Source organism: Thunnus maccoyii, chromosome 12 (genome assembly GCF_910596095.1).
Source record: "Thunnus maccoyii chromosome 12, fThuMac1.1, whole genome shotgun sequence".
In the NCBI taxonomy this organism is placed as follows: domain Eukaryota; kingdom Metazoa; phylum Chordata; class Actinopteri; order Scombriformes; family Scombridae; genus Thunnus; species Thunnus maccoyii.
The window spans coordinates 24,096,703-24,122,132 of NC_056544.1; the positions used below are offsets into that span (position 1 = coordinate 24,096,703).

Here is a 25,430-nt window from a genome sequence, read left to right on the forward strand (position 1 = left end):
CTAGATATACAGTCCGTCATCCAGCAGAGCGTTGGAGCGAGAGCGAGATCCTCGGCGGCTGTGTTCGTGCTCTCTGTCTCTCCTCCGACTCTCTCCGTCCTCTCTCCTCTTCCCTCTCTCCTCCTCCTCCTCCTCCTCACCGCCACCTCCTCTCTCAAACTGCCTCCTCGCGCTCTCGACCTTGCTCCCTCGCTTCTCTTCTCCTCTCTCCCTGCGCTCGTCGTGCGAGGCCGTCTCTCTCCTGTAGTGACTGCTCTTCGACTCCTCCCGGCTGCTCCCCTGCTCTCTTTCCGAACGCTCCCTCCTCGACGCCGTTTCGTGACTTTGATGCGACTCTCTCTTCGCGTCGCCTTTCCTGTGATCCTCTCTTTTCACCCCCCTCTCTGTCTCTCTCTTAGAGTCCTTTCCGTCTTTGCTTTCTCTCTTCTCTTCTTTACTTCTCGTCATTTCTGCTCTCCAGTCCCTCACTCCCCTCTCTTCCTCTCCCCTCCTCCGGCTCTCGGTCGTGTCGCTTTCTTTTCGTCTGCCGCTGCTTCCTCTGTCTTTGTCGCTTTCTCTCGTTTCGTGTTTGCTCCCTCTGTCGCTCCTCTCCTTGTCTGTGTCGCTCCTGCTGCTGTGCCTCCTCGTGCTCCCGCTCTCCACCTCCTTCTTCTCCACTTTCCAGTCAGCCCTTCCGCTCGTTCCTCTTTCTTCTTCTCTGCTGCTCTTGCTTCTTTGACTTTCCCTCTCGCTTCGGACCCTTTCCGAATTTCCCAAATTCGTTCCGCTCGTAACGTCCTCCTGTACTTTTCCAGCCTCATCTTTCTCTTTCTGCTTCTTATCTGTCGTTTTATTTGTGCCGGTATCTTCTTTTGCTTTGTCTCGCTTACTCTCTAATTTCTCTTTTCCAGCTGTTATTCGGTTTTCAGTTTCTTTGTCCTTTTTGCTTCCTTTCTGAGATTGTTCTTTAAAAACGTCGTCTTTTGTTGGTTTTACTGCTTTGCCACTTGTCTTGTTGTTTTGTTCTTTGTCTTCATCAGGAATCTTCTCTGATTCCAGCTCAGACTTACTGTCTCTGCCACCTTTTTCCTTCTTACTTTCCTTCTTCGCATCATTTTCTCCCGCCTCCTTCTCCTTCTTCTCCTCCGGCTCTCCTTTTTCCTTAGTGCTCTTCTCCTGATTTTTCTCCTTCTTGCTCTTCGCTTCCTTTTCCTTCTCCGTCTCTTTGCTCTTCTTCTGCTCCTCCACGACCTTCTTGTCCAGTTTCTCCTCCAGGAGGTCCAGCTCCTTCTCCAGCTCGGCCAACTTCTTTGGATCCGACTCAAAATCGTCGTCGACCTCCACCTCCACCTCCTCGATCTCCTCGTACTCCTCCACCTCGATGCCGTCCATCGTCTTCTGCAGCTGCGTCTTCACTTTGTTCAGCTCCAGGAGACCGTCTTGAAGGTCTTTACATACATCCCTAACCTTGGTGGCGAATTTAGTTTTGGCGCCCTTGCGGAGCTCGTGGGAGTCCTTCGCCAGGAAGAAGACATCCAGAGCGAGGAAGAGAGCCGACATCACCCCTGTAGTGACGCTGATGGCCTGGGCGGCTTTGGCGGCGCCGCCTGCAGCGCCCAGGACCTGCACGGTGCTGATGAGCTTGTCGGTGTTGATCATCAGGGCTTTCCCAGCGCGCCCTCCCTCCTTCATCACGTGCTTGATATTGTGGTTCAGAGCCTTTTTGGCAGCGCTCTGTGAGTATTTCTCAAAGTCCCACTCCTGCAGGGTGTCCATACCTTCCTACAACACACACACAGACGGGACAGAAGAGTAAAAATGATCATTTTCAGTCGTTGTAATCAAATGCTGTAATTATCATGTTGTGTTAATATATTCCCGTCTTATCTGGTGTTACTACATCAAAGCTCAACATATGGCAGTTTATACTTTCTAACTGAACACTATTCATTCATACTTAAATGACATGCGTTCAGTTCCGATTTCCATGTCAAATTAACATTAAAATACCAACTCTCGCAGTATAAAATGATTCATAGATACTATTTATCAGCCCGCAGGAGCTTTAAGATAAAGATACTACAATGTAAATTCCTTTCTTCCTTTCCTTTTGTTTGTCCTTTGATGTAAAGTGACCAAGATATTATCAGAGTCTATTGTTACTATCACATGTCTTGTTTACCAAGTGCGGTGCTGGTGAATGACAATTCACTTTTTAAATCGTATCATATCAAATATCAAAAGGTCTGACCGCAGCCAAGAAAATTCTTATTGTAAGACAGAAACCTTGCGTAGTTTATATATCAAACAGTGGGCGTGAATCTATAAACGCTGCTGATTTAATTTAATCCTACATGTAAATCAATTTAATTAAAATTATTTGTAAATTGTATTTCAAAAGATAAAAAATAATAAAAAGATGGTCATAAAAAATGTTTTTACATAAAATAGTGGCTAAATTAATGATCCTCCTGTCTAACTAACATTGCAACAACAGTTATCTTTTTTTAATCTGCAATTCAATCAATCTTACTTGACTATTCGCTTTTACTAGTAACATTCCTGAATTGACAAATATCTACATTAATAGTGAACCAACAGTCAATTAATTGAGTAGTTGATTGACAGAACACCAATTTTTTAAGTCAACATTTTTCTGGTTTCCTTTGTTTTATAGATTTGTGAACTGAATATTTTTGGGTTTTTCACTGTTGGTTGGACAAAACTTGTGATGATCATTTTTCAGTATTTTCTGGCATTTATAGACTAAAACTTTAATAAACTAACTCTAAAATTGACAGATGACCTGATAATGAAAATAACTGTTTCAGCCCTGATATATACAGCAACAACTGTGTTTTTCAGGTATCTCTGCTGCAGTTTTTATCCTGTTATATATTCACATTATTTTTTTTCATCACTATTTCTCAACCTGCTGAAGTTAAAACTCAAATCTAACGTTTCCTCACCTGTACGAACTCCAAACACTCTCTGATGTCTTTGATCTTCTCCTGATAGTCCTGAATCATCTTCTCCACCTTCTTACGGTCCATGTTGGAGTGAACCGTATCTGTTATATTGGCCGTTGCCGAGGTGATGCTGCCCGCTGTCGCCACACCGATGCCCACCGCCGTGACGATAACAGAAGCACCAAAAGTGAAAGGAGCCAGAATGAGCCCCGTTATGGTGGCCACGCTGCCGGCGACACTGGCCACCCCTCCGCCCACAGCGGCCGTTACCGTTTTCTTGTGGAATTGATCGGCGGCGTCGGCCAGAGCCAAAAGCTCCAGGATGACCTGCTGTAAGGACGCCCCCCGCTGGTTGAAAAGATGCACAAACAGACGGGCTCCCATGTAGATACGATCAGCTGCCTGCTCCATCGCCCTGCGGAGACATGAAGGAGCTGTTACAGCTTCTAACATTATAGAAACTTTGATAAAAATTAAGCTTTTTGTAGATCTAAAAAACATATTTACATTTAACTAAAATTGACAAATCCTGGAGAAGAATATGAAACTATAATAAAGTTTAAAAAAGGAAACTATAAATACATTTCCTGATCCTCCTCCTGGAAATTAGACGTCTCGTTCCACTCCCCCCAACCTGGAAACCAGCAACAGATATTATACAATTAGACATAAATCAGACGTGTTTGCTTCTAGTTTCAATATAAACACTCAAAGTCATTTTTATGTGAAAGTGTGCTGTGATTGTCTCACTTTCAGCACATTTCTGTCCAATAAACAAACACAAACTGAACAAAAAAAACAAATCTCGCTCACCTTTGACTGTGTTCCACCACTCCGTCAATTCATCATTTTCCTGGAAAAGAAATAATATACAAGTAAGAGACTAATTATCGCTCGTGTGTGTAATAATAACACATGCAAACAGACAAACACACACCTGCTCAGTCTCCAGCGCGCTGTCTTCAGTAGGATAAGCTGCCATCTCCACAGGCTGGACCTCCACCGTGCTCTCCTGGAAATAATAACACAACAAATAATAAGTTTTTAGTTTCTGTAACTGTTTTCACTACTTTTCTCTCTGTCTGTCTGTTCGCATCACACAAGAGTCTCAGCAGTTTACAGTCTGTGAGCTTCTGTGTTGTTGACATACATCTGAATGTTTACTGTCACACTCACACATTAACACTATCAGTTCTGCATGTGATCGCTTCAAACTAAACCACAATAACTCGTGACCGCTTCACAGGCTGCAGATGTCGGCCGACTTTCCTTTATCTGTTTATTTCACAGCCGCATGATGAACTGGATAAACAATCCACAAAGAGTTAATGTTCATGAATTAAACAAGACAATATTAAATAGATTTTTAGTTGAGATTTAGAGAGAGGCTTGTTTGGACACGTGTGAACCCCACACTACAATGTATTTTCTGCACAGTGTCATCATGCTAACCTGTGCTGAGTTCAGATCCTGCAGCTCCACAGCCTCCTCAATGGCAGCCATCTTGTCTGAAGTCTGTGGAGGAAAAAGGAACAATTAGAGTCGTTTGATAAGTCTGAGAACTTTCTAATTTGAGGACCTAATTTTTCGATACACTTTTGTTTTGCAGATGGAAGAACAGCAACATGAGTCATAACTTAGGAACAACTTTACCTGTGATGACAAGTTAAGTTTGGGTATTTTGGGAAGAGTTTTCTTGACTCGGAATGAAACAACCTGGAGAGATTAAAACACAAAATAAGAAAAGACAAGAGGAGAACATCAAACATCAAAGCTGAAAGAGCTCAAACTGCAGAAGCAAGAGAAAAAGGATTTAAGTGTTGAGCTCCTGTCTGCATTAAAGTTTCATCATAGTTTATATTTAATACTGCATATCTTTTCATACCAGAACTTTTCTGACATTTAGTGTAGTTTTTAGTTTATTTGACACAATGAGAGAGAGAGAGAGAGAGAGAGAGAGAGAGAGAGAGAGAGAGGACCACATGTTACACAGATCTATAAAACATCAAAGATAAAACCATAAAGTCAAATATTTATTTCCATTATGGTTCTTGATGTAAAGTCAGCGGTCATGCTCATTCCAGGTGCATCATACTACTAGCATATCCATACAATAAATCAACAATAACATCATGTAATATAAGAATAAGACACATTAACTAGGATTATGAGTTTAAACTTCCAAGTTTCCAAGCTTTAACTTTCTTTAATAAAAGCGTCACAGTTACGTATGTTTTTAATATGCAATTGTAACTTCTTCCAGTTTCTCAAACCACTGAATGTAAATTAACAGTTTACAACATATTGGCTACTTTCCTTCATGTCTCTGCATGTTTGCAAAGTGAATGAAAACTCACTCGTCTCTTCTTCTTGATGGTCCTCCTGCGTTTCAGCCCGCCTCCCTGTGGCGGCTCCGCGTCCTCACTTTCCTGTCACAGAACCCATTATTTACCTCTTTGTATTTATAGCTGCAGTATTATCAGCATTATAAACTGATTTATTTTCAAATTTTCTCTCCATATGGACCACAAAGACAGCAGAGAATATAAAACTAAAACATCATAACATCATCTAAACCTTGTTATTATCTATCCCCACTTCTCTCTCTACTACTGTCCCACTATGACCACCGTTTGTACTCATCCTTCCTCATAGTTCTTTCATGCATCTCAATGTCGTACCTGTTGTTCAGTTGTTTTGGGCGTCCTCCTGAACCTCCCAGCAAACCCAACTTTTCTCTCCTGTTAACAATTAAACCATGAAGTGTTCACATAAGGACATAAAGTTAATAAGATGTTGATACAAACAAATAGACTGAAATACTCTTCAGGACTCACCTTTGTGGCGCCTCCAGCTTCAGAAAGATTATCGTTACTGGCTGACAGCTCATCTGCTGACAGATCATCCTTCAGAAAAAATATATTTAAAGAACCTGGATCAGATGTAGGTTTAACACACACACTGCTCTTCACTTTCCTCTAAATGTCATTATTACTACTTTTAACTCAGTGATGTGATCTCAGAAAATGTTTTGGTAAGACAGGAGAGGAACGTTGTCAGAATGAGAAAAACAAGATGCAGCTCACCTTGTTGCCTGCAAATGTGTAAAAGTAAAACATGACATGAAACATTTTCACAACATCAGGAAACTCTCACCTTGTTATATTCTGTGAGGCTGTCGCAGCTGGCGGACAGTTCCTTTGTGCTACTGAGAGGATCCTGGAAAACGAAAAGGAAGTTAGTCAGACGGCGTGTTGAAGATACTCATGTTTGTTGTGATTTGTTAAAGCTGCCAAGACATTTTCTTTTTTGTTTGTTTTTAACTATTAATTTTCTGGGTATTTTTGACTTTGTGTTAGATGGTAACAAGTAGAGTCAAAGGAAAAGGTTTATGGCTAGAAATGATCCAGGATGTTGTGAGTGCTTCATCACAGCCTAATTAACTTAATAATTTTAATAATAGTAATAATGATAAACTTTATTTGTATGGCAACTTTTGAAATAGTGCAACAAAGTGCTTTACAAAAGGAAAAATACAACATAATAAAATCCAACAAATAAAAGGACAGAGAAAAAAAGTAGAATCAAATACAGAAAATACAATAAATTAAGATAAAAATCGTAAAATAAACAAATAAAACACATAAAACAGTGTAACACATTAGGAAAATACTGTATGTTTGCATGCAGTATGCAGGTGAGAGCTGTAAAGAGTACAACAACATAACAACATCAGTTAATTTGGTCACCTTGGCAGCGATAGAGCGAGGAGCCGGTTTAGGAGACCTCTTAAAGATCCCTGCAAAACCTCCAGTCTTCTCCTGAAGCAAATGAAACCATTCACACATTTAAAATCAATAATCAATGCGTTCAAAAAGAAACAGTCTGAGATTGTGATTTCCAAACAACATTTGTACCTTCAATGTGTTTTCTTCCGACAGATTTTCACAACTGGCTGATAGCTTCTTATCCTCGCCTGTGTTTGTGTCCTGAACACACACAACAGGTAATGAAGCACAAAGGACACGTTATGAACAGCCGACTGATTGTGTCAACACGTGTTTTATACTGTAAACTTTGTGTCATTACTGCACCTCATCTGCTGTGGTCTCCTCTGCTGGTTTTTGAGTCTTTTTAAATATCCCGCTGAAAATACTTTTCTCCTGAAAACAGACAACAGAGGCACAATCTAGTTAAGTGACAGCAAAATGACATCAGCTTTATCTGAAATGTGTCATATTTTACAGTAAAATTCAAAATACAGCACTGACATGCTGACATTTTACATTTTGGGTAAAGTCTGTATTCTTAAATTGGATGCACGGCGGCTATTTTGCTGTTTTATTGTATAGAGCTGAAGTTCCCTTTTAGATCAAAACCGACATCCGTCTCAGTGCAGTTACCTTAGTGTTGCTGTTTTCAGACAGACTGTCGTTACTTGCTGACAGCTCCTTCTGTGAGTCTTTGTCCTGAAAAAGAGAAACAGACAGTAAAGAAATATGTAAAACAACCACAGACTGTGAAGCTAAAAGAGTTGACACGGATAACAAACTCACCTCTGCAGCTTCCTCCTCTCCAGACGCTTTGGGTGTTTTCTTGAGAAGTCCACTGAATAGTCCACCTTTCTCCTGATGAGTAAAAACACAGGAGAGCAAATGAGAAACATTTTAGACCAGAAATAAAAAATGTTCCCATGAGACAATACAGACATTACTACAGTTTAATCTTGGGATATTTGGCTAATAATCTTCTCTACAGTGAAAAAATGAGGCTTGAAAGACTAAACAGGTTTGTTTTTATGGTTTAGCCAATCACAGTGAACAATTTGGGACCTATTTTAAATGACAGTAACATTACTGTCATGTTTTATTTCAAACAGGGACTCTTTTGAATCGTCTCCTTCGTGGTGCCTTCAAAGACACTGGGATGATTGTTACTCAGCTTTCAAGAATAAATGCTGTAATATGTTATCAGAGAATGAAATGTAGAAGTCAAACGTGTGTTGTAAAAAGGATAATGTGAATAATACATTCTTATGTTAAAAAGGCCATTTAACCCAAATAATTCAGTCCTCACAAGTATAATTTATGTTAGAGACAAGAAAGACATTCAAGACATTTTTTTAACTATATGAGACTAAATCATGATTAAGAAAAAAACAGCTGTAGAGGAGATGATGCTGGGATTGAGGCTGATTCACATTAAAATCTGTAGAAGAAGAGTTTCTTTTACACAGATGAGTTGATTGATTGTTGTGGAGGATCTGCATGGAGAGCCATGTGCACGACACTGTTACTGACCTCGTCAAACAGGTTGTCGATGCTGGCTGATCGTTTGAATATGCCGCCCAGGCCTCCTTTTTTCTCCTGAAACACACACTTTAGTTATTTCTCTGAAGCAAAAACACTCAGAAATACAGAAAAACTGAAGAGAATCAAAAGCTGCACTTGAGTTTCAGTGTAAATCAGACTTTGATCTTAAAATAAATTTCAAATTAGGTATTGAATTAGTCTGAAGCACAAGTACCCATGACATGTAAATAGATGATGGATAATAGAAACACTTTGGAGGATTTGCATATTTTTATTTTTAATATAATCTCATTAATGTCTTTTATCTTCCATTTACTATAAAATGTGTTTTTTTTCCATTTGCTTTTTGTAAATATATAATATATATATTTGTCACATAAAACAACTTCTGTACTTAAAGACCAACGTCTTTAAGTACAGAAGTTGTTTTATGTGAAGCAATTTGTAACTAACAGCATTACAAATAAATATTATTACATGTTGATTTGAAAGAACTTAGAAGACACAAAGATATATTTGCACACAATCTGATCAAAAGCAGCAACAGACAACAACAAAGAATAAAGAGGTTTTTAGACTGAAGTACCTTCGGGACGGTGGCGTCACACAGATTCTCACAGCTACCTGATAATTGATTTTCACTGTTCAGCTCCTGAAATCAAACCAGAAAATAATAAATATCAATATCTTCCATCTTCTTCTCCATCTTTCATAACATTTTAATAACATCTGATTCAGTCACCTTGTCTGCTTCAGCGCCCCCTGCTGGTTTCTGAGGCTTCTTGAACATGTTGCTGAAAATATTTTTCTCCTAAAAAATAATATGTTTGTGTCAGTGAACGTTCCCTCTGAAGACATTTTAACAACCTTTTCATTGCATCACACTCACCTTTGTAGTGTTATTCTCAGACAGATCGTCGTTGCTTGCCGACAGCTCTTTCTGCGTCTCTCTGTCCTGAAACAGACAAACAGATGCTGTTTGAGATGATTGAAATTATGAGGAAGCTTAAAATTTCTGTACATCCAGAACATTCACTCACGTCTGTCCTTTCTCCCGACGCTTTGGGAGTCTTTTTGAGGAGTCCACTGAACAGCTTTCCTTTCTCCTGATGGAAACGGACCAAATAAGATGAGCTGACATCAGTGTTGAAAAGACATTTATCATCTTTGGATTTGAATTTTCACCCACCTGTTTGTTCTCAAATAAATTCTCGTTGCTGGCTGAGAGATCTTTATCAGGAGACTCATCCTGTGAAACACGATCAGAGGTTTTTATAGTTGTGGAAACATCAGAAAACTACAAAAAAAAAAACCATACTGTGCATAAAGTTGCATCAACTATTTTTATTTAGTGAAATGTTGACAGTAAAGTTTGCAGATAAATGTGCCGCTAGATGATTTTATGAGAAAGAATTAAAAAGAAGAATTTAAAATTGCTCAAAGGACACAAGAACTCCATTTATATAAAGATCCACATCCACAATGTGAATCCAAGAACAAAAGGCCGAATCTATAAATGCTAAAAATGCTCTAAAAAGACATCTGGACAGTTTGTGTGTCATAACGGAAGGACTTTGTAGATGAAAGTATTTCCTAAACTGTGACCAGATTTTAAGCATATGGGACACGACGGGATCGGTGGCTGAGCTATCTGTATCATCTTGGGTTGTTGACCTGAATGACCTTTGATCCAGAAAATGACCTTTTGAATGTTAATAGCCCAAAGATATGCAAAGAGATTGGACATGGTCATATCTCCCTCTTTCTTGTTTTTCTCCACAAAATGAATATGTGGCTGTTTACTGTAAAAGAACAAAAGAGTAACCGCACACGATTTCACATGGGAACGATAACTTTTCGACCACTATGGGTCTTCTTAAGGGTTTCTACCAGAAGAAGACCCATAGTGCTCGAAACATGTCAGAATATTACTCTTTAGGAGGGTACTCTTTTGTTATTTTGTGTATTTTTTGTTAACCAGCAGCTGCAGATATTTACGGATGATCCTGCACATGGATTTGAATCAAAATACACTCTGTAAATCGTGGGATACATTTTTTTTTATTCAAGTAAGTGCAGTGGATTACTTAAAAAAATAGTGGCAATGCTCCATAAAATACTGGATCTGCACTAAATATGTGTTCATTTGTTCCATCTATTCCTAATTTTCCAACTAATTTTATTTTCTTCTGTCTTTAAGACATCCTGCTAACAAACAGAAACTACAAACTCATTAGTGGAGGTTATTTGTCTTTACAAGCATTCATTAAATGTCGCCAAATAAAAGTGGTTTGTTTGTTTGTTTGTATGAATTTTGTCAAATGAAGATCTGAGGACTGAAACTTTGTGTTATAAAAGTGAGTTCAAGCGTGCAGGATTCTTTGATTTTTGAAATTTCGAGAATAAAAATATGAAAGTGAAAGATGATGAAACAGATCCATATTTATTACTGACAGTTACCTCGTCAGGAGCAGCTTCTGCAGGTTTTGGAGCCTTCTTGAATATTCCGCTAAATATTCCTCCTTTTCCCTGAAACACACAGTTTCAGAGTGTAAGTGTCGTCTCTTAAAGTTACAGTTATAAAGGACGTTCATACATAACGCATTAAAGTCAACTCACCTTAGTGTTTTCCTCAGACGCTCCTTCACTGCCGACTGACAGCTCATCGTCTTCTGACTGTTTTTCCTGACAGAATATTAAAATAATCAAAAACTGTTACAAACTAGATGCCTTTAAACTTTTCATCACTGCTGTCTTAACAGTGAGGAGTAAATGAGCATGTTTGCTGGTATTTTACAACTCCGGATGAAGGTTTATTCATTTACTGCCTAGATTTCTTTCTATTCACTTCAGGAAGCACTGCTTACTTCTTCTGTGTTTGGAGCGTCTGCAAGTCTGGACGACTTCTTGAAAATTCCACTGAACGCACCTCTTTTCTCCTGAAACACAAACCACCTGGTTACATTTTTTACACTTAATTGATCATGAAAATAATTGTTTGCTGCAGCCTACAACCACAAACGTTGAGAACTTCCTCTTTCTGTCTCTGTACTGTATTTTTTCATTGCGTGCCGTGGGTCAGATTTTAGGAAACATCTGCTGCTGCACAACACAAAACACACAGAACTCTGATCTGATGTCTTTATGGGACAAGAGTCATATCTGATTTGATGAAGATATGTTGATCTTTGAAAACGTGTCTATCTAACTATCACCTTTCAAACAAAATTTATAACATTTTTCCGATGATGCCGAAGAGTTTTTAGAACCAAACTCACCTTTGTGTTTGTGGCCTCAGACAGACTGTCATTGCTGGCTGAGAGATCTTTCTGTGCCGACAGATTCTCCTGAAACAAGAAGACAGCAGAATTAAAACATCTTCAGACTGTGACAACAATCACATTAACTTATTACAAACAGAAAACCTGAAATTAACAGATTAAAGGGAATTAACAGACTAGTGTATAAATGCTCCTTTATAAAATAAGTTGTTCTGTAAAACTTTAATGTGTGTATCTGCTCATTTTGTCCAGAGCTGCTTTGTGTTTGTCTCAGTCACTGTAGGTTTTGTTTTTATGTTATTTATCATGGATATACATGATGTTATGCAGTCTGGTTACATAATGAAGTTGTTACCAGATTATTATTTGTTGTTCTACTTAAATAAAAAACAAAAATAACAGTGTATAATAAGTTAAGCAGTTATATGATGGTTATGTGTGTGTAAAAAAATATCAGTAATAAAAAAAAAGAAACAACATCAGCAGAATAATAAAAAACTGTCACACAGGTAAAAAGCAACAGAGCTGCAGTACAGGAAGAGGAAATGTGGTGAAATATTTTAATCTGTCATATTTTTATTCCTCTTCCTCCTGAATGAAAATATTCAAAGACATCAGAGCACATACAAATAACATGCACTACCTAACCTAATGTTTTGTGCAGCACTAAGCAGTTGTTAAGAATTCATACAATGTTTACAGTCTGTCACTTGTGTTTGTACCTCTGTGGTTGTTTTGGGAGTCTTTTTAAGGAGTCCGCTGAACAAACCAGCTTTCTCCTACAAACAGCAAAAAAAAAAAAAAAAACAGGTTAAAGCAAACTGACAACTCATTTGCCTACATTTCAGAACTATAAGAAACTTATCTTCCACCCACTGAGCAGCAGCCAGTTAAACATACACACACAGGTTTTCATGTTAGTCACAGTGACTCATGTAGTTTCAGTGAGGGAGGGAGGAGGACATGTCAGGTCTGTCATGAGGTCTCACCTTGTTCTCTGACAGGCTGTCGCTGCTGGTAGAGAGTTCACTTTGTAACGACTCTGCGCCCTGAACACAACAAAAATGTTACTGAACCTGTGTGAACACGAACACTGACCTCATTAACATGAAACAGGAAGTCAGAGGAACATGTTGTTTGTCTTGTTTAGATTTTATCCTCTATTTAGTTTGTTTTTGAACCAAATGTATTAAATGTTATATAAGATGCTTGTAAACTTGTTTACAGAACAGTAGACCAGAATCTGGAATAATGTAATCGCAGATCACTTTCACATAATTTTGGAATTGGAATTTGAAATCCAACCTTAGTGGCTTGAGAGTAACAGAAATGAAGTCAATACTGTATGCATCTCCAACTTTCTTAAATATTTGACCAATAGTGTCTCAGTTGTGTCAAAGTGTCAAAATTATGACAAAGTATTAGGGCCACTGTCGAAATACATAGAGAATAAATTTAAAAATCTACATAAAATATTATGATATTGTAATACTTTGTCATAGCAAACAGATGAGTGCAGTCTGTCAGCTTCTATGTGTCCAAAGAGTGATGTTGATAACCTGAAGTTACAGGTTTCATCAATAAGTACCTTATCTTGTTATCAGAGATTTAATGAAAGGCCTGTTGAAATAAAGATGGAACCAGTTACCTGATGTATGAGACAATAACCGGACATGTTTGAAGAGTTTTGAAGCTGCTTTTCTCATAAAATTACAACTTGATTCTTAATTTCTAAGATTTTTTTTTTTTATTGATTTTTTTTTATAGTGGTCCTAATTCTCCGTCATACTAAATATCATCCCTCCAAGTTTCTTTAGGCTTTTAGCATTGACCTTTTTATACAAGAAAGCTCAAATTATTAAATAACCAGACAGGACAAACTGGCTTTTCTGACAACCAAAACTGTTGACTCTTAATCTTGTTCATCACTTTGCCCCCGTCACCTGTTTTTGCTCTCTGATCCTTTAATTTACTCTTCAACACATTCACACGATCAACTCTAATGTGTTTGTTCCTGCACGCTAATCTGTTTATCAGCTCTGTGATATGTTCTCAACCAGGAACCCTTTTTTATTTTATCTAAAGTTCACTTTCTCAAACAGTTTCAGAACAGGAAGGTTTGAAATCCTCTGCCAGTGTTTCCAGTGTTTATTAGAGCATCTAAAATGTGTGAAGAGACGTTTCAGTGATGTTAAGATTTCCTTTGCTCACACATTACCTGCCCAGGTGTCTCTCCAGGAATCTTGGGAGATTTCCGGAGAATCCCGCTGAAAAATCCTCCTTTTTCCTGGTGACATCATACCAATCCATTACACTGTCAGCAGCGGTTACACAATGATACTAATTATAACGCTGAAATTAATAGTCTGCACGCTTCTGGGCTCACCTTTGAGTTTTCAGACAGATTATCGTTACTGCTTGATAGATCGCTGTGTAGAGACCGCCGGTCCTGAAACACAGAATGAACTGCTTCATTTGATCAGTTTAATTATATATTGCATAAACTGGCATATTTCCGCACGTGATTACCTCTTCAGTCTGAGCAGCTTCTGTTGGTTTCTTCTTGAACATCCCACCGAATATTCCTCCTTTTTCCTGAAACAGACACAAGCTCCGTTACAGTGGATTTGTTTTGGTCAAGGTCAGGTCAATGACGGGCGTTTTTGCAGGACAATCCTCTGTAAGTCTGCCTGTGTGTACACTGTAATTAGAGATAAGTATTTATCTCTGCTGCTGTCATAGCAGGTAGCGTAACACAAAGCTGCTCACCTTGTTGTTGTTTTCAGACAGACTGTCGCTGCTGGCTGACAGCTCAGAATGAACACTCAGATTCTCCTGAAATATCAAAGTGACATATAAGGAAAATAAAATAATAAAAACAGACAAAATCCTACCTAGAGCACAACAACTAGAGGATAAATATATCCAGAGATGCATTTTTAACATACAGTTGTTTGTTTAGAGTGAGAAATCAACTTTTGGCAGGTCGAGTCACTCACCTGTGACGGTGTCTCATCTGTGGGTTTGGATTTTTTAAGGATGCCTGAGAAAAAGCCTCCTTTCTCCTGCAAGAAAAAAACAGTTTCCCACACATTTACACAGACAAAATTTCAAAAAATTTCAAAACTTTTGACTTGACTTGACTTTTCAAGGACCCATAATATAATTTTCATGACCATTCACAACCTTTATTCATTTCATTACAGACAACACAATTATATTCCATGACTTTTCCACATGACTTTGATGATTTTACTTAATTTCATGACTTTTCCAGGCCTGGATAATGACATTTTAAAATTCCATGACTTTTCCAGGTTTTCCATGACCGTGGGAACCCTGAAAAAATATATTTTTCCCAAGTAAACTGCAACACAAGATCACATTGCTTTTCTATACCCACTGAAATAAACAGACAGAATTAGACAGGGATGTCTGCAGATATCTGTTGCACATCTTTCAACTGAAAGCTAAATTCACATTAAAAAAATTTAGATTTTTAGCACAAAAAGTTCATGATTTTGGCCACTATTTGACTCCTTTCTTAAACTGAAATTCACCCTGTCAAAATCAATCTGCTTCTTTTTCTCCTTTTTTCTTCTTCATGTGACGCACTTTGCAACTTGTTTTTTAAAAGATAAAGTTTGCTAGCGAAAGCCAGTAAAACAAGACCTACACTGGGTTGTTCAGATGTTTTCTCTTCTTCTTCTGTATCTTCAGGATCACTCTCTGCTTTAGTAACCTGGCATTGAACACAACAATGAATGAAGGGCGGAAAAATAAACAGTGGAAATTAAGTCTCAAGGAGAGTTGACGTTACCGTCAGCGCAGGAGAAGATGATCTGTCTTTGGGTGTTTTCCGAAACATTCCTGCAATCAGACCTCCAATGTCCTGAGGGACAGTGGAGAAAGAATTTAATGTTATTAAATCTTATAACAAGTTTCAAAATCTGTATTTTCTCCAATAAAAACTGAATTTTGAACACATTCATAATGTTTCTGACAGTGTTGACAACATATATTTCTGTGTTGGATACTTTTCATCTGAAAACTTTTAGTAATAATCAGATTTTCAAAAGAATAAACATCAATTTTGTTTCTTCTTAATGGTGATAATGTTTGTTTGGGGAATTTGAAGCAGAACTGGCTTGTTAACATGTTGATTTCTTACCTGTTTGGGTTCTGAACTCTTTTCCTGCTTGTTTTTTTCTGCGGACTGCTCCTTTTCTGAGCCTTCTTCCTCCGTTCTGGGGTCTGGACTTGGCTCTCTGTTGGCCTTAGAGAGGAGAAGAGAAGAGTCAACAATCTTCAGCACAATCTGATAATTGTATCAATACAGCAAGACGAGAGGAGAAAAAAATGATGTGTTTAAAATATATAAAAAAGTGTGTACAAACTGCAAAAGATACAATGTTTCAATCAGCTTTATTTTCTTATGATTAAAATGGAAACTTGAACTTGAAAAATAATCTTCCTGTTCTAAAACATCTAAAATATTTTCCAGTTTTATTTTCCAGATTATGATATAAAAAATTGAAGTATAATGTCTAAAAATCAGTACACATGTTGACAGCATTTGCATGTCTAGACAATTAGTCAACAACCAATATGTCTGTGAACGTTCTTAGTCATCAGTGTCAGGGTTTATTTACATAAAGAAGTGAAAGACAATTGGACCTGTTTCAGATCGAAAAGCCTTCAGAAGCCTTTTGATGAGGAGAAAAAACATCTTCAAGAATCCAAAAAAGTTAAGTTGCACCTCACTTCTGGATATCAATAACAAATGAAGAGTAGAACTTTCTTATAAGGAATTAAATTAAATGGGGAAAACACAAGTTTAACACACTTGTGTTAGTGCATTTACATAGTGAAGCTGAGGCTTAACAGCTCAAACTGGTGAAAATGAGCAAGTCTGACTATGTAGAGCTGAGTTTTAGGCATCTTAAACTGCTCACTGTACGAAAAGGTAAGCCCTCTTTATTTTAGATACTATTTGCTCTTTACTTGACATAAGAATTGCAGAATTTGTGCTACTTTTGTCCAAACGTGTTTGTTTTCTAGTGTGTAATGAGCTTTGCGGCCTTGTGAACCCGCAATCATGTCTACAAACTTGTATATTCTAATGAGACATTAACTATTGCAATAGATAGAATATCATGTAAACAGGATTTATTGACCATGTGTTACCAAAGTTTGTTTTTAACTGCACATATTTCAACAGAAGCACAAAAAAAGCAAACCACACCATCAATAGCACCACCACCACCATGCAAGCACAATTATACTCTAAACCCAAACTTTGCTTTAGTATTTCCAGGTGAAAGGTCACCAGTATATAAACTGTATAGAGTGTAACACGCTGAGCCACCACCAGCAGAAAACACCAAACCGGACGGTGCTTCATACCTTCGGTGACGACTTGAACTGTAACCCTTTCATTACTCCCTTCAGAACACCCTGTCAATCACAGGCACATGTCACAAATTGGCTGATAACATCAAAACATACACACACACGCACACACGCACACACACACACACACACACACACACACACACACACACACACAAACACACGTATATACCGGTTTGCTAGCAGGAGCCTGTTTAGTCGGAGCATCGTCAGGTTTTTCTTCTTCATCATAGTCGGTCACATAACTCTGAAATGAACAGAAATCAGGCAAAATCTGTAACTCAAATCTGTAACAAACTATTTCTACTTTAAACATGGACTGTGAAGAGCAGACAAGCTCTAAAACATTTTATGTGTTTATGTTCATTATATGTTTATGCTTAATGAGGTTTTTCTTTCTGATGATATTGAGATTCTGTCTGCTGAACAACTTATAACAACATCCACTTTGAAATGAACATAAGCTTAAACATGCTGACACACACCTGCTGTATCACTGTATGAATACACACTTGTGTTTCCTGCGTGCACACACCCACACACACCTGTTTGCCACCAGAAACCAGTTTAGCTGGACCTTTCATCCGTCCATCCTTTATCTAAACTTGCTTGTTCTTTGCAGAGTCGCAGCGTCTATCACAGGACGTATAGACAGACATTCACACCTGCCGGCAATTTAGAGCTGCAACTAATGATTATTTTCCTTATTGATTAATCTATCTATTATTTCTTGATTAGTTGTTTGGTATATAAAAAAACTGAAAAATAGTCACATTTTAATAGCTGAAGCAGACATTTTTTTCTTTTTTCTAAAAAATTAGTTAAAAATTGACTTTAAAATATGATCAAAATAGTTGCTGTTTCATTTTCTGTCAATCAACTGACTAATCAATTGACTAATTGGTGCAGCTCTAATTTAGAGTCCCCAGTTCACCTAACCTGCATGTCTTATGACTAAGGTAGGAAACTAGAGTCGCAACAATTAGTCAATTCATTGATTATTTAATTGACAGAAAACTAATTGCCAACTATTTTGATAATAGATTGATTGTTTAGAGTCATTTTTAAGAAAAAATGCTTAAAGTCTCTGATTCAAGCTTCTTAACTATGAATATTTTCAGGTTTCTTTAGTCGTCTGTGATAATAAACTGAATATCTTTGGGTTGTTGACTGTTGGTCCGGACAAAACAAGACATTTTAGGCTGCATCTTGGACTTTGGGTAAAGGTTCTCAACATTTTTCACTATTTTCTGTCATTTTTTAGACCAAACGACTCTTCGATTAAGCGAGGAAATAATGAAAATAACCGTTAGTTGCAGCCTTAGAGCAACCCGGAGCAGCCTGAAGAAACTCAGGCAGGCACGAGGAAGAACAAACTCCACACAGAAAGGATCAGGAAACTGACACCTATTTTACAAGAGGTGATTTCCTTTTTTGTATGCACGTAAATAAAACTAAGAGCTCTGTTGTTCTTCCTGAGGTTTCTTCCATTTTTCCCGGTTTAAAAGGTTTTAAGAGTTTTTCCTCATTTGAATTGAGGGTCTCAGGATAGAGGATGTTTTATACTGTTCAGATTGTAAAGCCCCCTGAGGAAAATTTGTACTATGTGATATTGGGTTATATAAATAAAAATGAGAGGTCTCAAATAGCCAATAGAGAACCAGGATTTGACTCAGCTGTTGTCCATCCAAACAGGGTGTGATGTACTGAAGTATGATTGTTTATGTTAATAAAAAAGGTTATAAACGCAGCTTTGTATCAACATGTATAAGATGACAGACAGTACATGACAAAATGGATGTTGTAGTACTGTGTGTTTATAAATGAATGTACCTGCGTTTAACCACCAGTTACTGAATGTTAAGGCAAATATTCATATTGATTGGGAAGCCGATGTAGTTTGAAGTTGTGCTTTAAATCACTGCACAATGTATATTAAACTCTGGATAAATCTGTCTTTGAACTCATCACCTCCAACTGGTGAAACAAACCTAAACCATCAGTAAAATAACTACAAAACATCTTTGAAAAATGTGTGATGGTTTGAACAGAGCCTCTTAATTTGATCAGTAGTGATGGTTTAATGTTTTCCCTCTAGAACGTCCAGAAAATTATCACCGGAAATGAAAAAGTAAGCACGACAGCAAAGACGTAATCCTGTAAAACTTCATGACCATAAAAATAAATCAGAGTTTATCTGCCTGCTATAATTCATTGTGCAGAGCTGCAGGTGCTTTGCTTACTGTGAACGAAGGCGTTTTTTCTTTTTGGCTCCGTCGGAACATTCCAGCCACGGACGGATTAGTCTAAAACAAATCACATGTGAGGAGAGAAGGAAGACCATGTGAGCGGTTTATAAAGTAGGTTATAATAGATGTGAGTCAAGAGTCACGGCTGAAATACCTGTTTGAAATCTGCTTCATCTTTAGGAACTTCAGTTTCTCTGGAGCGCTGATGAGGAAGAGGAAGAATGATTGACTGGATAATTTACAAAAACAAACAAGGAGGAACATGGCATTTCATTGTGTGGCGTGTTTGTTGTTGTACCTGCGTTTCCTCAGCCTGGACCCTCTTACGATGGCTGTATCTGGTCGTGGCGTTCATTTCCTGCACACACACACATAAAAAAGCCCAGAAGGGAACAATAACAAAAGATATATGGAACAGGAAAGAAACATGAAACTTTGAGTAGCTGGAGTTGATTCTTTACTGTAAACTGTGAAAGTCGTTCTTGACATAAAAACAAACACAACGTATACATAACAACTGTGTTCTTGGCTTTAAACTTGACAAACATTTAGTGTGTGGAAGTTGAAGTGAATTCTGACTGAGTATCATTATTTAACTAGCGAGTATTTGAGTGTACTGTACCTTTTCTGTGGGTCTGGGTGGAACCACAGGAGTCTCCAACTGTTTCTCTTTTGTCTCTCTTTGTATCAAGTTTCCGTTGGTCTGATACAGACAAAGAAGGGTGATAGTTCAGTTGTTACAGGAGACAGTAAACAGAATATTCACTAAAATGAAAACCATAGAAATCAAGATAATGTTTTTAGTATCATTACATGTATCACAATATGGTTTCCACAGGTAAACATTCATATTAAATTAATTATACTGATGTTCGATGCATTTTCACAAGACAATATTAGTTATTATGTCCCAATTTATGATGTTTCATGCCCCATTTTGTTTGTTTTTAAATAAACAAAAATGTAGTTATCTTCAGTTTCAACAACCAAACTCTACAAGGAAATTTCTCGTGACGTCGTCTCCTCTCTCTTCCACCTTCCCTTTCTCTCTGTAATGTTAGACATCATCAGTGAATTAAAAATATATAACAACATATACATACCTGATTGTCTGCTAATCTTTTTATCCGGTATTGTGTTTGACTCAGTTCCTGGAAAAAAAGAGCAGAAATCTTGTAGCGTTTCTTCGAAAATCAATCATCAATGTCCTAAAAGGGACTTTCTTACATAAGATATGGTAAAATGTTATGGAAAAACCCTAATAATGCAAACTAAAAATGCTCAAGGATGAAGCAGGGTAGAAACATTATTTAGTTTATTTTTAGGATACAGTAGATGCAGTGAGAGTTTGGTGGTTTAACTGAAGAGTTTCTGACTTACATTAGTGTAGAAATTTATATTGAAGTTACCAATAGTTGACATTATGGTTCAATATTCCATTTATTTAAAATAAATGAAAAGGTATAAGAGAAAAATCTGATTTTCACTTGATATTGATACATTTCTTTTACAGCAGATTTGCCCACCGAACCTCTTCAGCTGATGGTAAATCCTGTGATAAATTAGGCTTTTTAAGGAGAATATTAATAAACACATAAAAACAGACAGAAATAAAAGACAGTTCATATTTGGACTTACAGAGTCTGCCGGGCGAGGAGGCACCACAGGATTCGGTTTCTCCACAGGTTTTGGTTTCTCGGGTCTTCCTGGGTCATCTCTGTTCATCTGTAAAGATAACTGCAGATTTAATTTAGTTTGCAGAAGTGTGCAGCCGTTCTGGAGTCATTAATTTAAAATAAACACTGCATATATGCTTCAGCAAACACAATTAACTCTGCTGGGAAACTAATGAGAGGTTTGAGTTTATTACTGTACCTCAACAGGCTTCGGAGGAGGTTTGGGCTGTTGACAGAGAAAAGAAAATCAGACTCTGTGAGACCAGTTTGTGTATTATATAAATGAGAAGTTACATGTTAATCTGTACAGTGTGCATAGTCTTTTGAGTTTTTTTATATACTGTACAGTATCAGTTTTCTCACCGGCTTTGGTTTCTTTTTGACTTCTGGCCTCATCATACTCGACTCCATCCTGCCTGTTAGAGAGACAAACAGAAAACAGAGGACAAAGGTTTGTGCTGGTTTGTGGTTTTGGGGCCACTTCCACTTCAAAAGACTCTTTGAATGTCACCTGGACCAGATGGAAGTAAGAAACAAAACAACTTCCACTGTTGTTCACACTGAAAAGCTCACCTGTTAATAACTGGAAGTGAAGAGGACGAGACCGGCTTTGTTTTACCTTTTTATTATTATCAAAAACATATTTATCCTCTTATCAAGTACAGAAAGTACAGTTACATTTAAGACCTTTTTAATACCACACAGAATTAGAGCTGCAACTAATGATTATTTTCATTATCAATTATTTTCTTGATTAATCAATTGGTTTCTTTGTCTATAAAATGTCAGAAAATGCGCGTTATAAATTAGGTTATGTCTTTAATTCAATTCAAATTCAAATTACTTGCAGTGCAGTGGACAGGTGAGACAATCACAGTCACAGCCATGATTAGTTAATGATTATGTGCAGCCATGATACAAAAAAGTCCGTTACTCCTGAAGGGAACAGGTGAGGATGACGAAGGTTAAGAGTTCAGTAGATGGATGCAGGCAGGTGAAAAACTAGCTGTGGCCCTTCTGGTTCTGAGGGGCAGGAACCTGTACTGGTGTCTGGAGGCCATGAGGTTGTAAGAGTGTGTGTGTGTGTGTGTGTGTGTGTGTGTGTGTGTGTGTGTGGTGTCCTCAGCTATTTGTGAGACCTTCTTTACTGTCTGTTTCTTATGGACGCTGCTGATTGGCTCCTGTTCCCACCCGATGATCTAACTGCTGATCTTTACAATCCTGTTGAGGGGGTTCAGGGTGAAAGCGTTCATCACTCTGAACCGAAGGTCAGTATGGATCCACAAAGGATCTGAAGAACGCCTGTAGGACTGATGGCTGGACCTGGAACTTCCTCATCTTCCTCACTATTGGTCATAAAGGTGAGCTTGTGAAGGTATTTATACTCCTCAACGTGCTCTGTTGTCTGGTCATTCACCTCCAGCATCGGGGCGGTGGACTGGTCCCGCCTGAAATCCACCAACATTTCTTTGGTTTTGCTGGGATTTTGTTCTCACACCAGTCTGCAAAACTGTGGATTTCCTTACTGATGCGGTTGTTGGAGTTTGTGCTGTCAATAATAATAACTGTATCGTCAGAGTACTTGACGTAAAGCATCTCAGGATCTTATTCTTATTTTGTCCGAACATCAATCCAAAACCCAAATAAGATATTCAGTTAACGATCATGCATGACAAAGAAAAACATCACATCATCACATTATAGAAGCTAAAAGCAGAAATTTTTTGGCATTTTTGCTTAAAATATACTAAAATGATTATTTGATTATCAGAATAGTTGCTGATTAATTCTCTGTTGATCGACTAATTAATTTATCAACAGCAGCTCTACACAGAACGCATTTTAATACCTTTTTTTTCACAATTATACTGACTAAAGTATGAAAGTATGATGGAAAACCAATAAGGACAATATGACCTAAAATTATTTATTTTTTTTTATCATTTTTTCAGTATTTTCCAACAGTAATAATTCCTCATGATTTAATGTATTTAATTGATGCAACCTGGACCTGATTAAACATCATAAAATTGATGGATGGATTGATCAATACATTTTTTTTAAATAATAATTTGAGTTTTTGCTAAAATCTACTAGAGCTGCAACAATTAGTTCAATCGATTAGCTGATTGTCAGAAAATGAATCAGCAACTATTTTGATAATTAACTGATTAACTGTTTCAGTCATTTTTCAAGCAAAAATGCCAAGAAACATGATGGTTCCAGCTTCTTCAATGTGAAGATTTACTGTTCTTCTTTGTCATATATGACAGGTGATTGAATATCTTAACATATTAGACCATTAGTCAGACTAAACAAGTGAACTGAAGGCATCACCTTGACCTCTAAGGAACTGGGTTCACAGTATTTCAAGTTCATACTGGTCATTAGAAGATCCCTTTATGATGCACTTATAATGTAAGTGATGGGGGACAAAATCCACAGTCCTCCTTCTGTGCAAAAATGTATTTAAAAGTTCATCTGAAGCTAATATGAAGCTCCAGTCATCCAAATGAGTCAAATCAAGTAGATATCTTTCAATGTTACAGTCTTTTTAGTGCCAAAGTTCCTCTCTTTGTTACTATACTTCACCACAGCTCAACAGGGAAACACAAAGAGGGAATTTGATGCTAAAAAGACTGTAAATGTGTCAGATATCCACTTGATATAATTAACTCAGACTGCTGAAGCCTCATATAAGCGTAAAATGAACTTTTAAATGCATTTTTGCACTAAATTACTGTGTGGACACACTGTGGATTTTGGCCCCATCACTTACATTGAAAACACATTTGAAGGGGATCTTTTAACAGCCAGTATAAACAGGAGGAATGATTACAGCAAGGAAAACCTCTTTCACTGTTCATATGGGCACCTGACTATTTTAAGACAGACTTGAAAAATTGTGAACCCATCCTTTAAGACTTTGAAAGACCTGCAGATACAGTATGATCTCTGTAGCCATATAACTCCACAGTCATTCATTTCTAATTATTATTTTGTCAGAAAACGGTGAAAATTGTTGATCACTGTTTCCCAAAGCCCAAGATGCAACCTCCCTTTGTCCACAACCCAAATATATTCAGGTTATTATCATCAATGACTAAAGAAGTGGCTTAATTTTCTGTCGATCAAATAATTGTTAACCGTTGCAGCTCTATAAGTATCGGATTATCATATCTAAACCAGTCTGAGCTTCAAGGACAGGTTCACAAATTTTCAAGTCTTTCTTGGACACATCTAAAAGAGGTTTTCCTCGCTGTAATCATTCCTCCTGTTCATACTGGCTATTAAAAGATCCCCTTCAAATGTACTTTCAATGTAAGTGATGGGGGCCAAAATCCACAGTGTCCACACAGTCACTAATGTGTAAAAATGCATTTAAAAGTTGATGTAAAGCTTTTATGAGGCTTCAGCAGTCTGAGTTAGTCATATCAAGTGGATATCTGACACATTTGCAGACTTTTTAGCATCAAAGAAAAAGATATCTACTGGATTTGACTCATTTGGACGCTGAAGTTTCATATTAGCTTCAGATAAACTTTTAAATACATTTTTGCACAGAAGGAGGACTGTGGATTTTGTTCCCCATCACTTACATTGAATGTGCATTATGAAGGGATCTTCTAATGGTCATCATGAACAGGAGGAATGATTACAGCAAGAAAAACCTGTTTCAATGTTCATTTAAAACACCTGACTGTTGTTTTAAGACAGACATGAAAAACTGTGAACTCGTCCTTTAAGTTATCAACTGTCACAACAGAGTAGTCAAGGGGAAAAAAACCTTACAGTTACTGTGGCTTCTTGTAGTCACCGTGTGAACTTCAGTTTGAAGAAGTACTACAGTACACATTTCCCAAAACTGTATCCTGCTGTGCTGAAGTCAGCACTGTTGTTATTGGAAATTAGCTTCATGCTGAAAACGTTTGGCTAAGTTAGCTAACGTTAACGGTTAAAAAGCACAAAACCCACTCGACATTTAAACAGACGCTAAATAGTTAATTTAAAAAACGTCTCTCTATCAGTAAACACTGAATCCTGTTGATGTGAGACTGGTGGTTCACCTACCGGGGGTCTGAAGGCAGCTCAGAGATACTTCACATGAAATAATAACAGAGCAGAGAGCAGCGCCAGCGGCTCCTTCACTACCGAGACATTCCCAGGAGTTCGTAAAACTTCACCACACCCGCAACATCTGCACACGGGACGCGTTCAGGAGCTCCTCCAAAGCTCCGAAATCACACCTCCAACCACTTCTCATCTTAGCATTTGTTTGTTTGTTTGTTTTTGTTTTAGTAATGTAGTTAATAAAGGCGGTGGTGAATTTGATTACATAACAGGGGTATCAAAATAGCCTTTTCCTCTGTATTGATAAAGCTTGAAAATGTACTAAAATGTACTTGAAAATGTTGCTAAAATATGTATTTGTAAAAAAAAAAAAAAAAAAAAAATTAAAGGATGGATTCACAATTTTTTTTAAGTCTGCCCTAAAACAATAGTCAGGTGTCCAAATGAACATTGAAATAGGTTTTTCTTGCTGTAATCATTC

At 37.6% G+C, this 25,430-nt stretch overlaps 1 protein-coding gene across 1 annotated transcript; it reads right to left on the minus strand.

The window, feature by feature from the left end:
• LOC121908319 (claspin-like) lies at window positions 1-25,141 on the minus strand. Its single transcript, XM_042428231.1, has 47 exons — window positions 24,950-25,141; window positions 21,242-21,294; window positions 21,078-21,104; window positions 20,841-20,927; window positions 20,306-20,353; window positions 19,825-19,905; window positions 19,501-19,560; window positions 19,357-19,404; window positions 19,197-19,259; window positions 17,126-17,200; window positions 16,948-16,998; window positions 15,713-15,817; window positions 15,362-15,433; window positions 15,218-15,283; window positions 14,541-14,606; window positions 14,311-14,376; window positions 14,071-14,136; window positions 13,928-13,990; window positions 13,760-13,828; window positions 12,531-12,590; window positions 12,264-12,320; window positions 11,539-11,607; window positions 11,128-11,199; window positions 10,880-10,945; window positions 10,721-10,789; window positions 9,450-9,509; window positions 9,301-9,366; window positions 9,150-9,215; window positions 9,003-9,071; window positions 8,847-8,912; window positions 8,249-8,314; window positions 7,505-7,576; window positions 7,352-7,417; window positions 7,043-7,111; window positions 6,866-6,937; window positions 6,698-6,769; window positions 6,105-6,167; window positions 5,786-5,854; window positions 5,630-5,689; window positions 5,306-5,377; window positions 4,602-4,664; window positions 4,401-4,463; window positions 3,886-3,960; window positions 3,762-3,801; window positions 3,531-3,582; window positions 2,949-3,363; window positions 1-1,761 (listed from the first exon to the last, which is right to left on the minus strand). The coding sequence occupies exons 2-47, from the start codon at window positions 21,287-21,289 to the stop codon at window positions 1-3; spliced, it is 5,031 nt and encodes a 1,676-aa protein (XP_042284165.1). The 5' UTR covers window positions 21,290-21,294; window positions 24,950-25,141.
• Window positions 25,142-25,430: the final 289 nt, after the last annotated feature.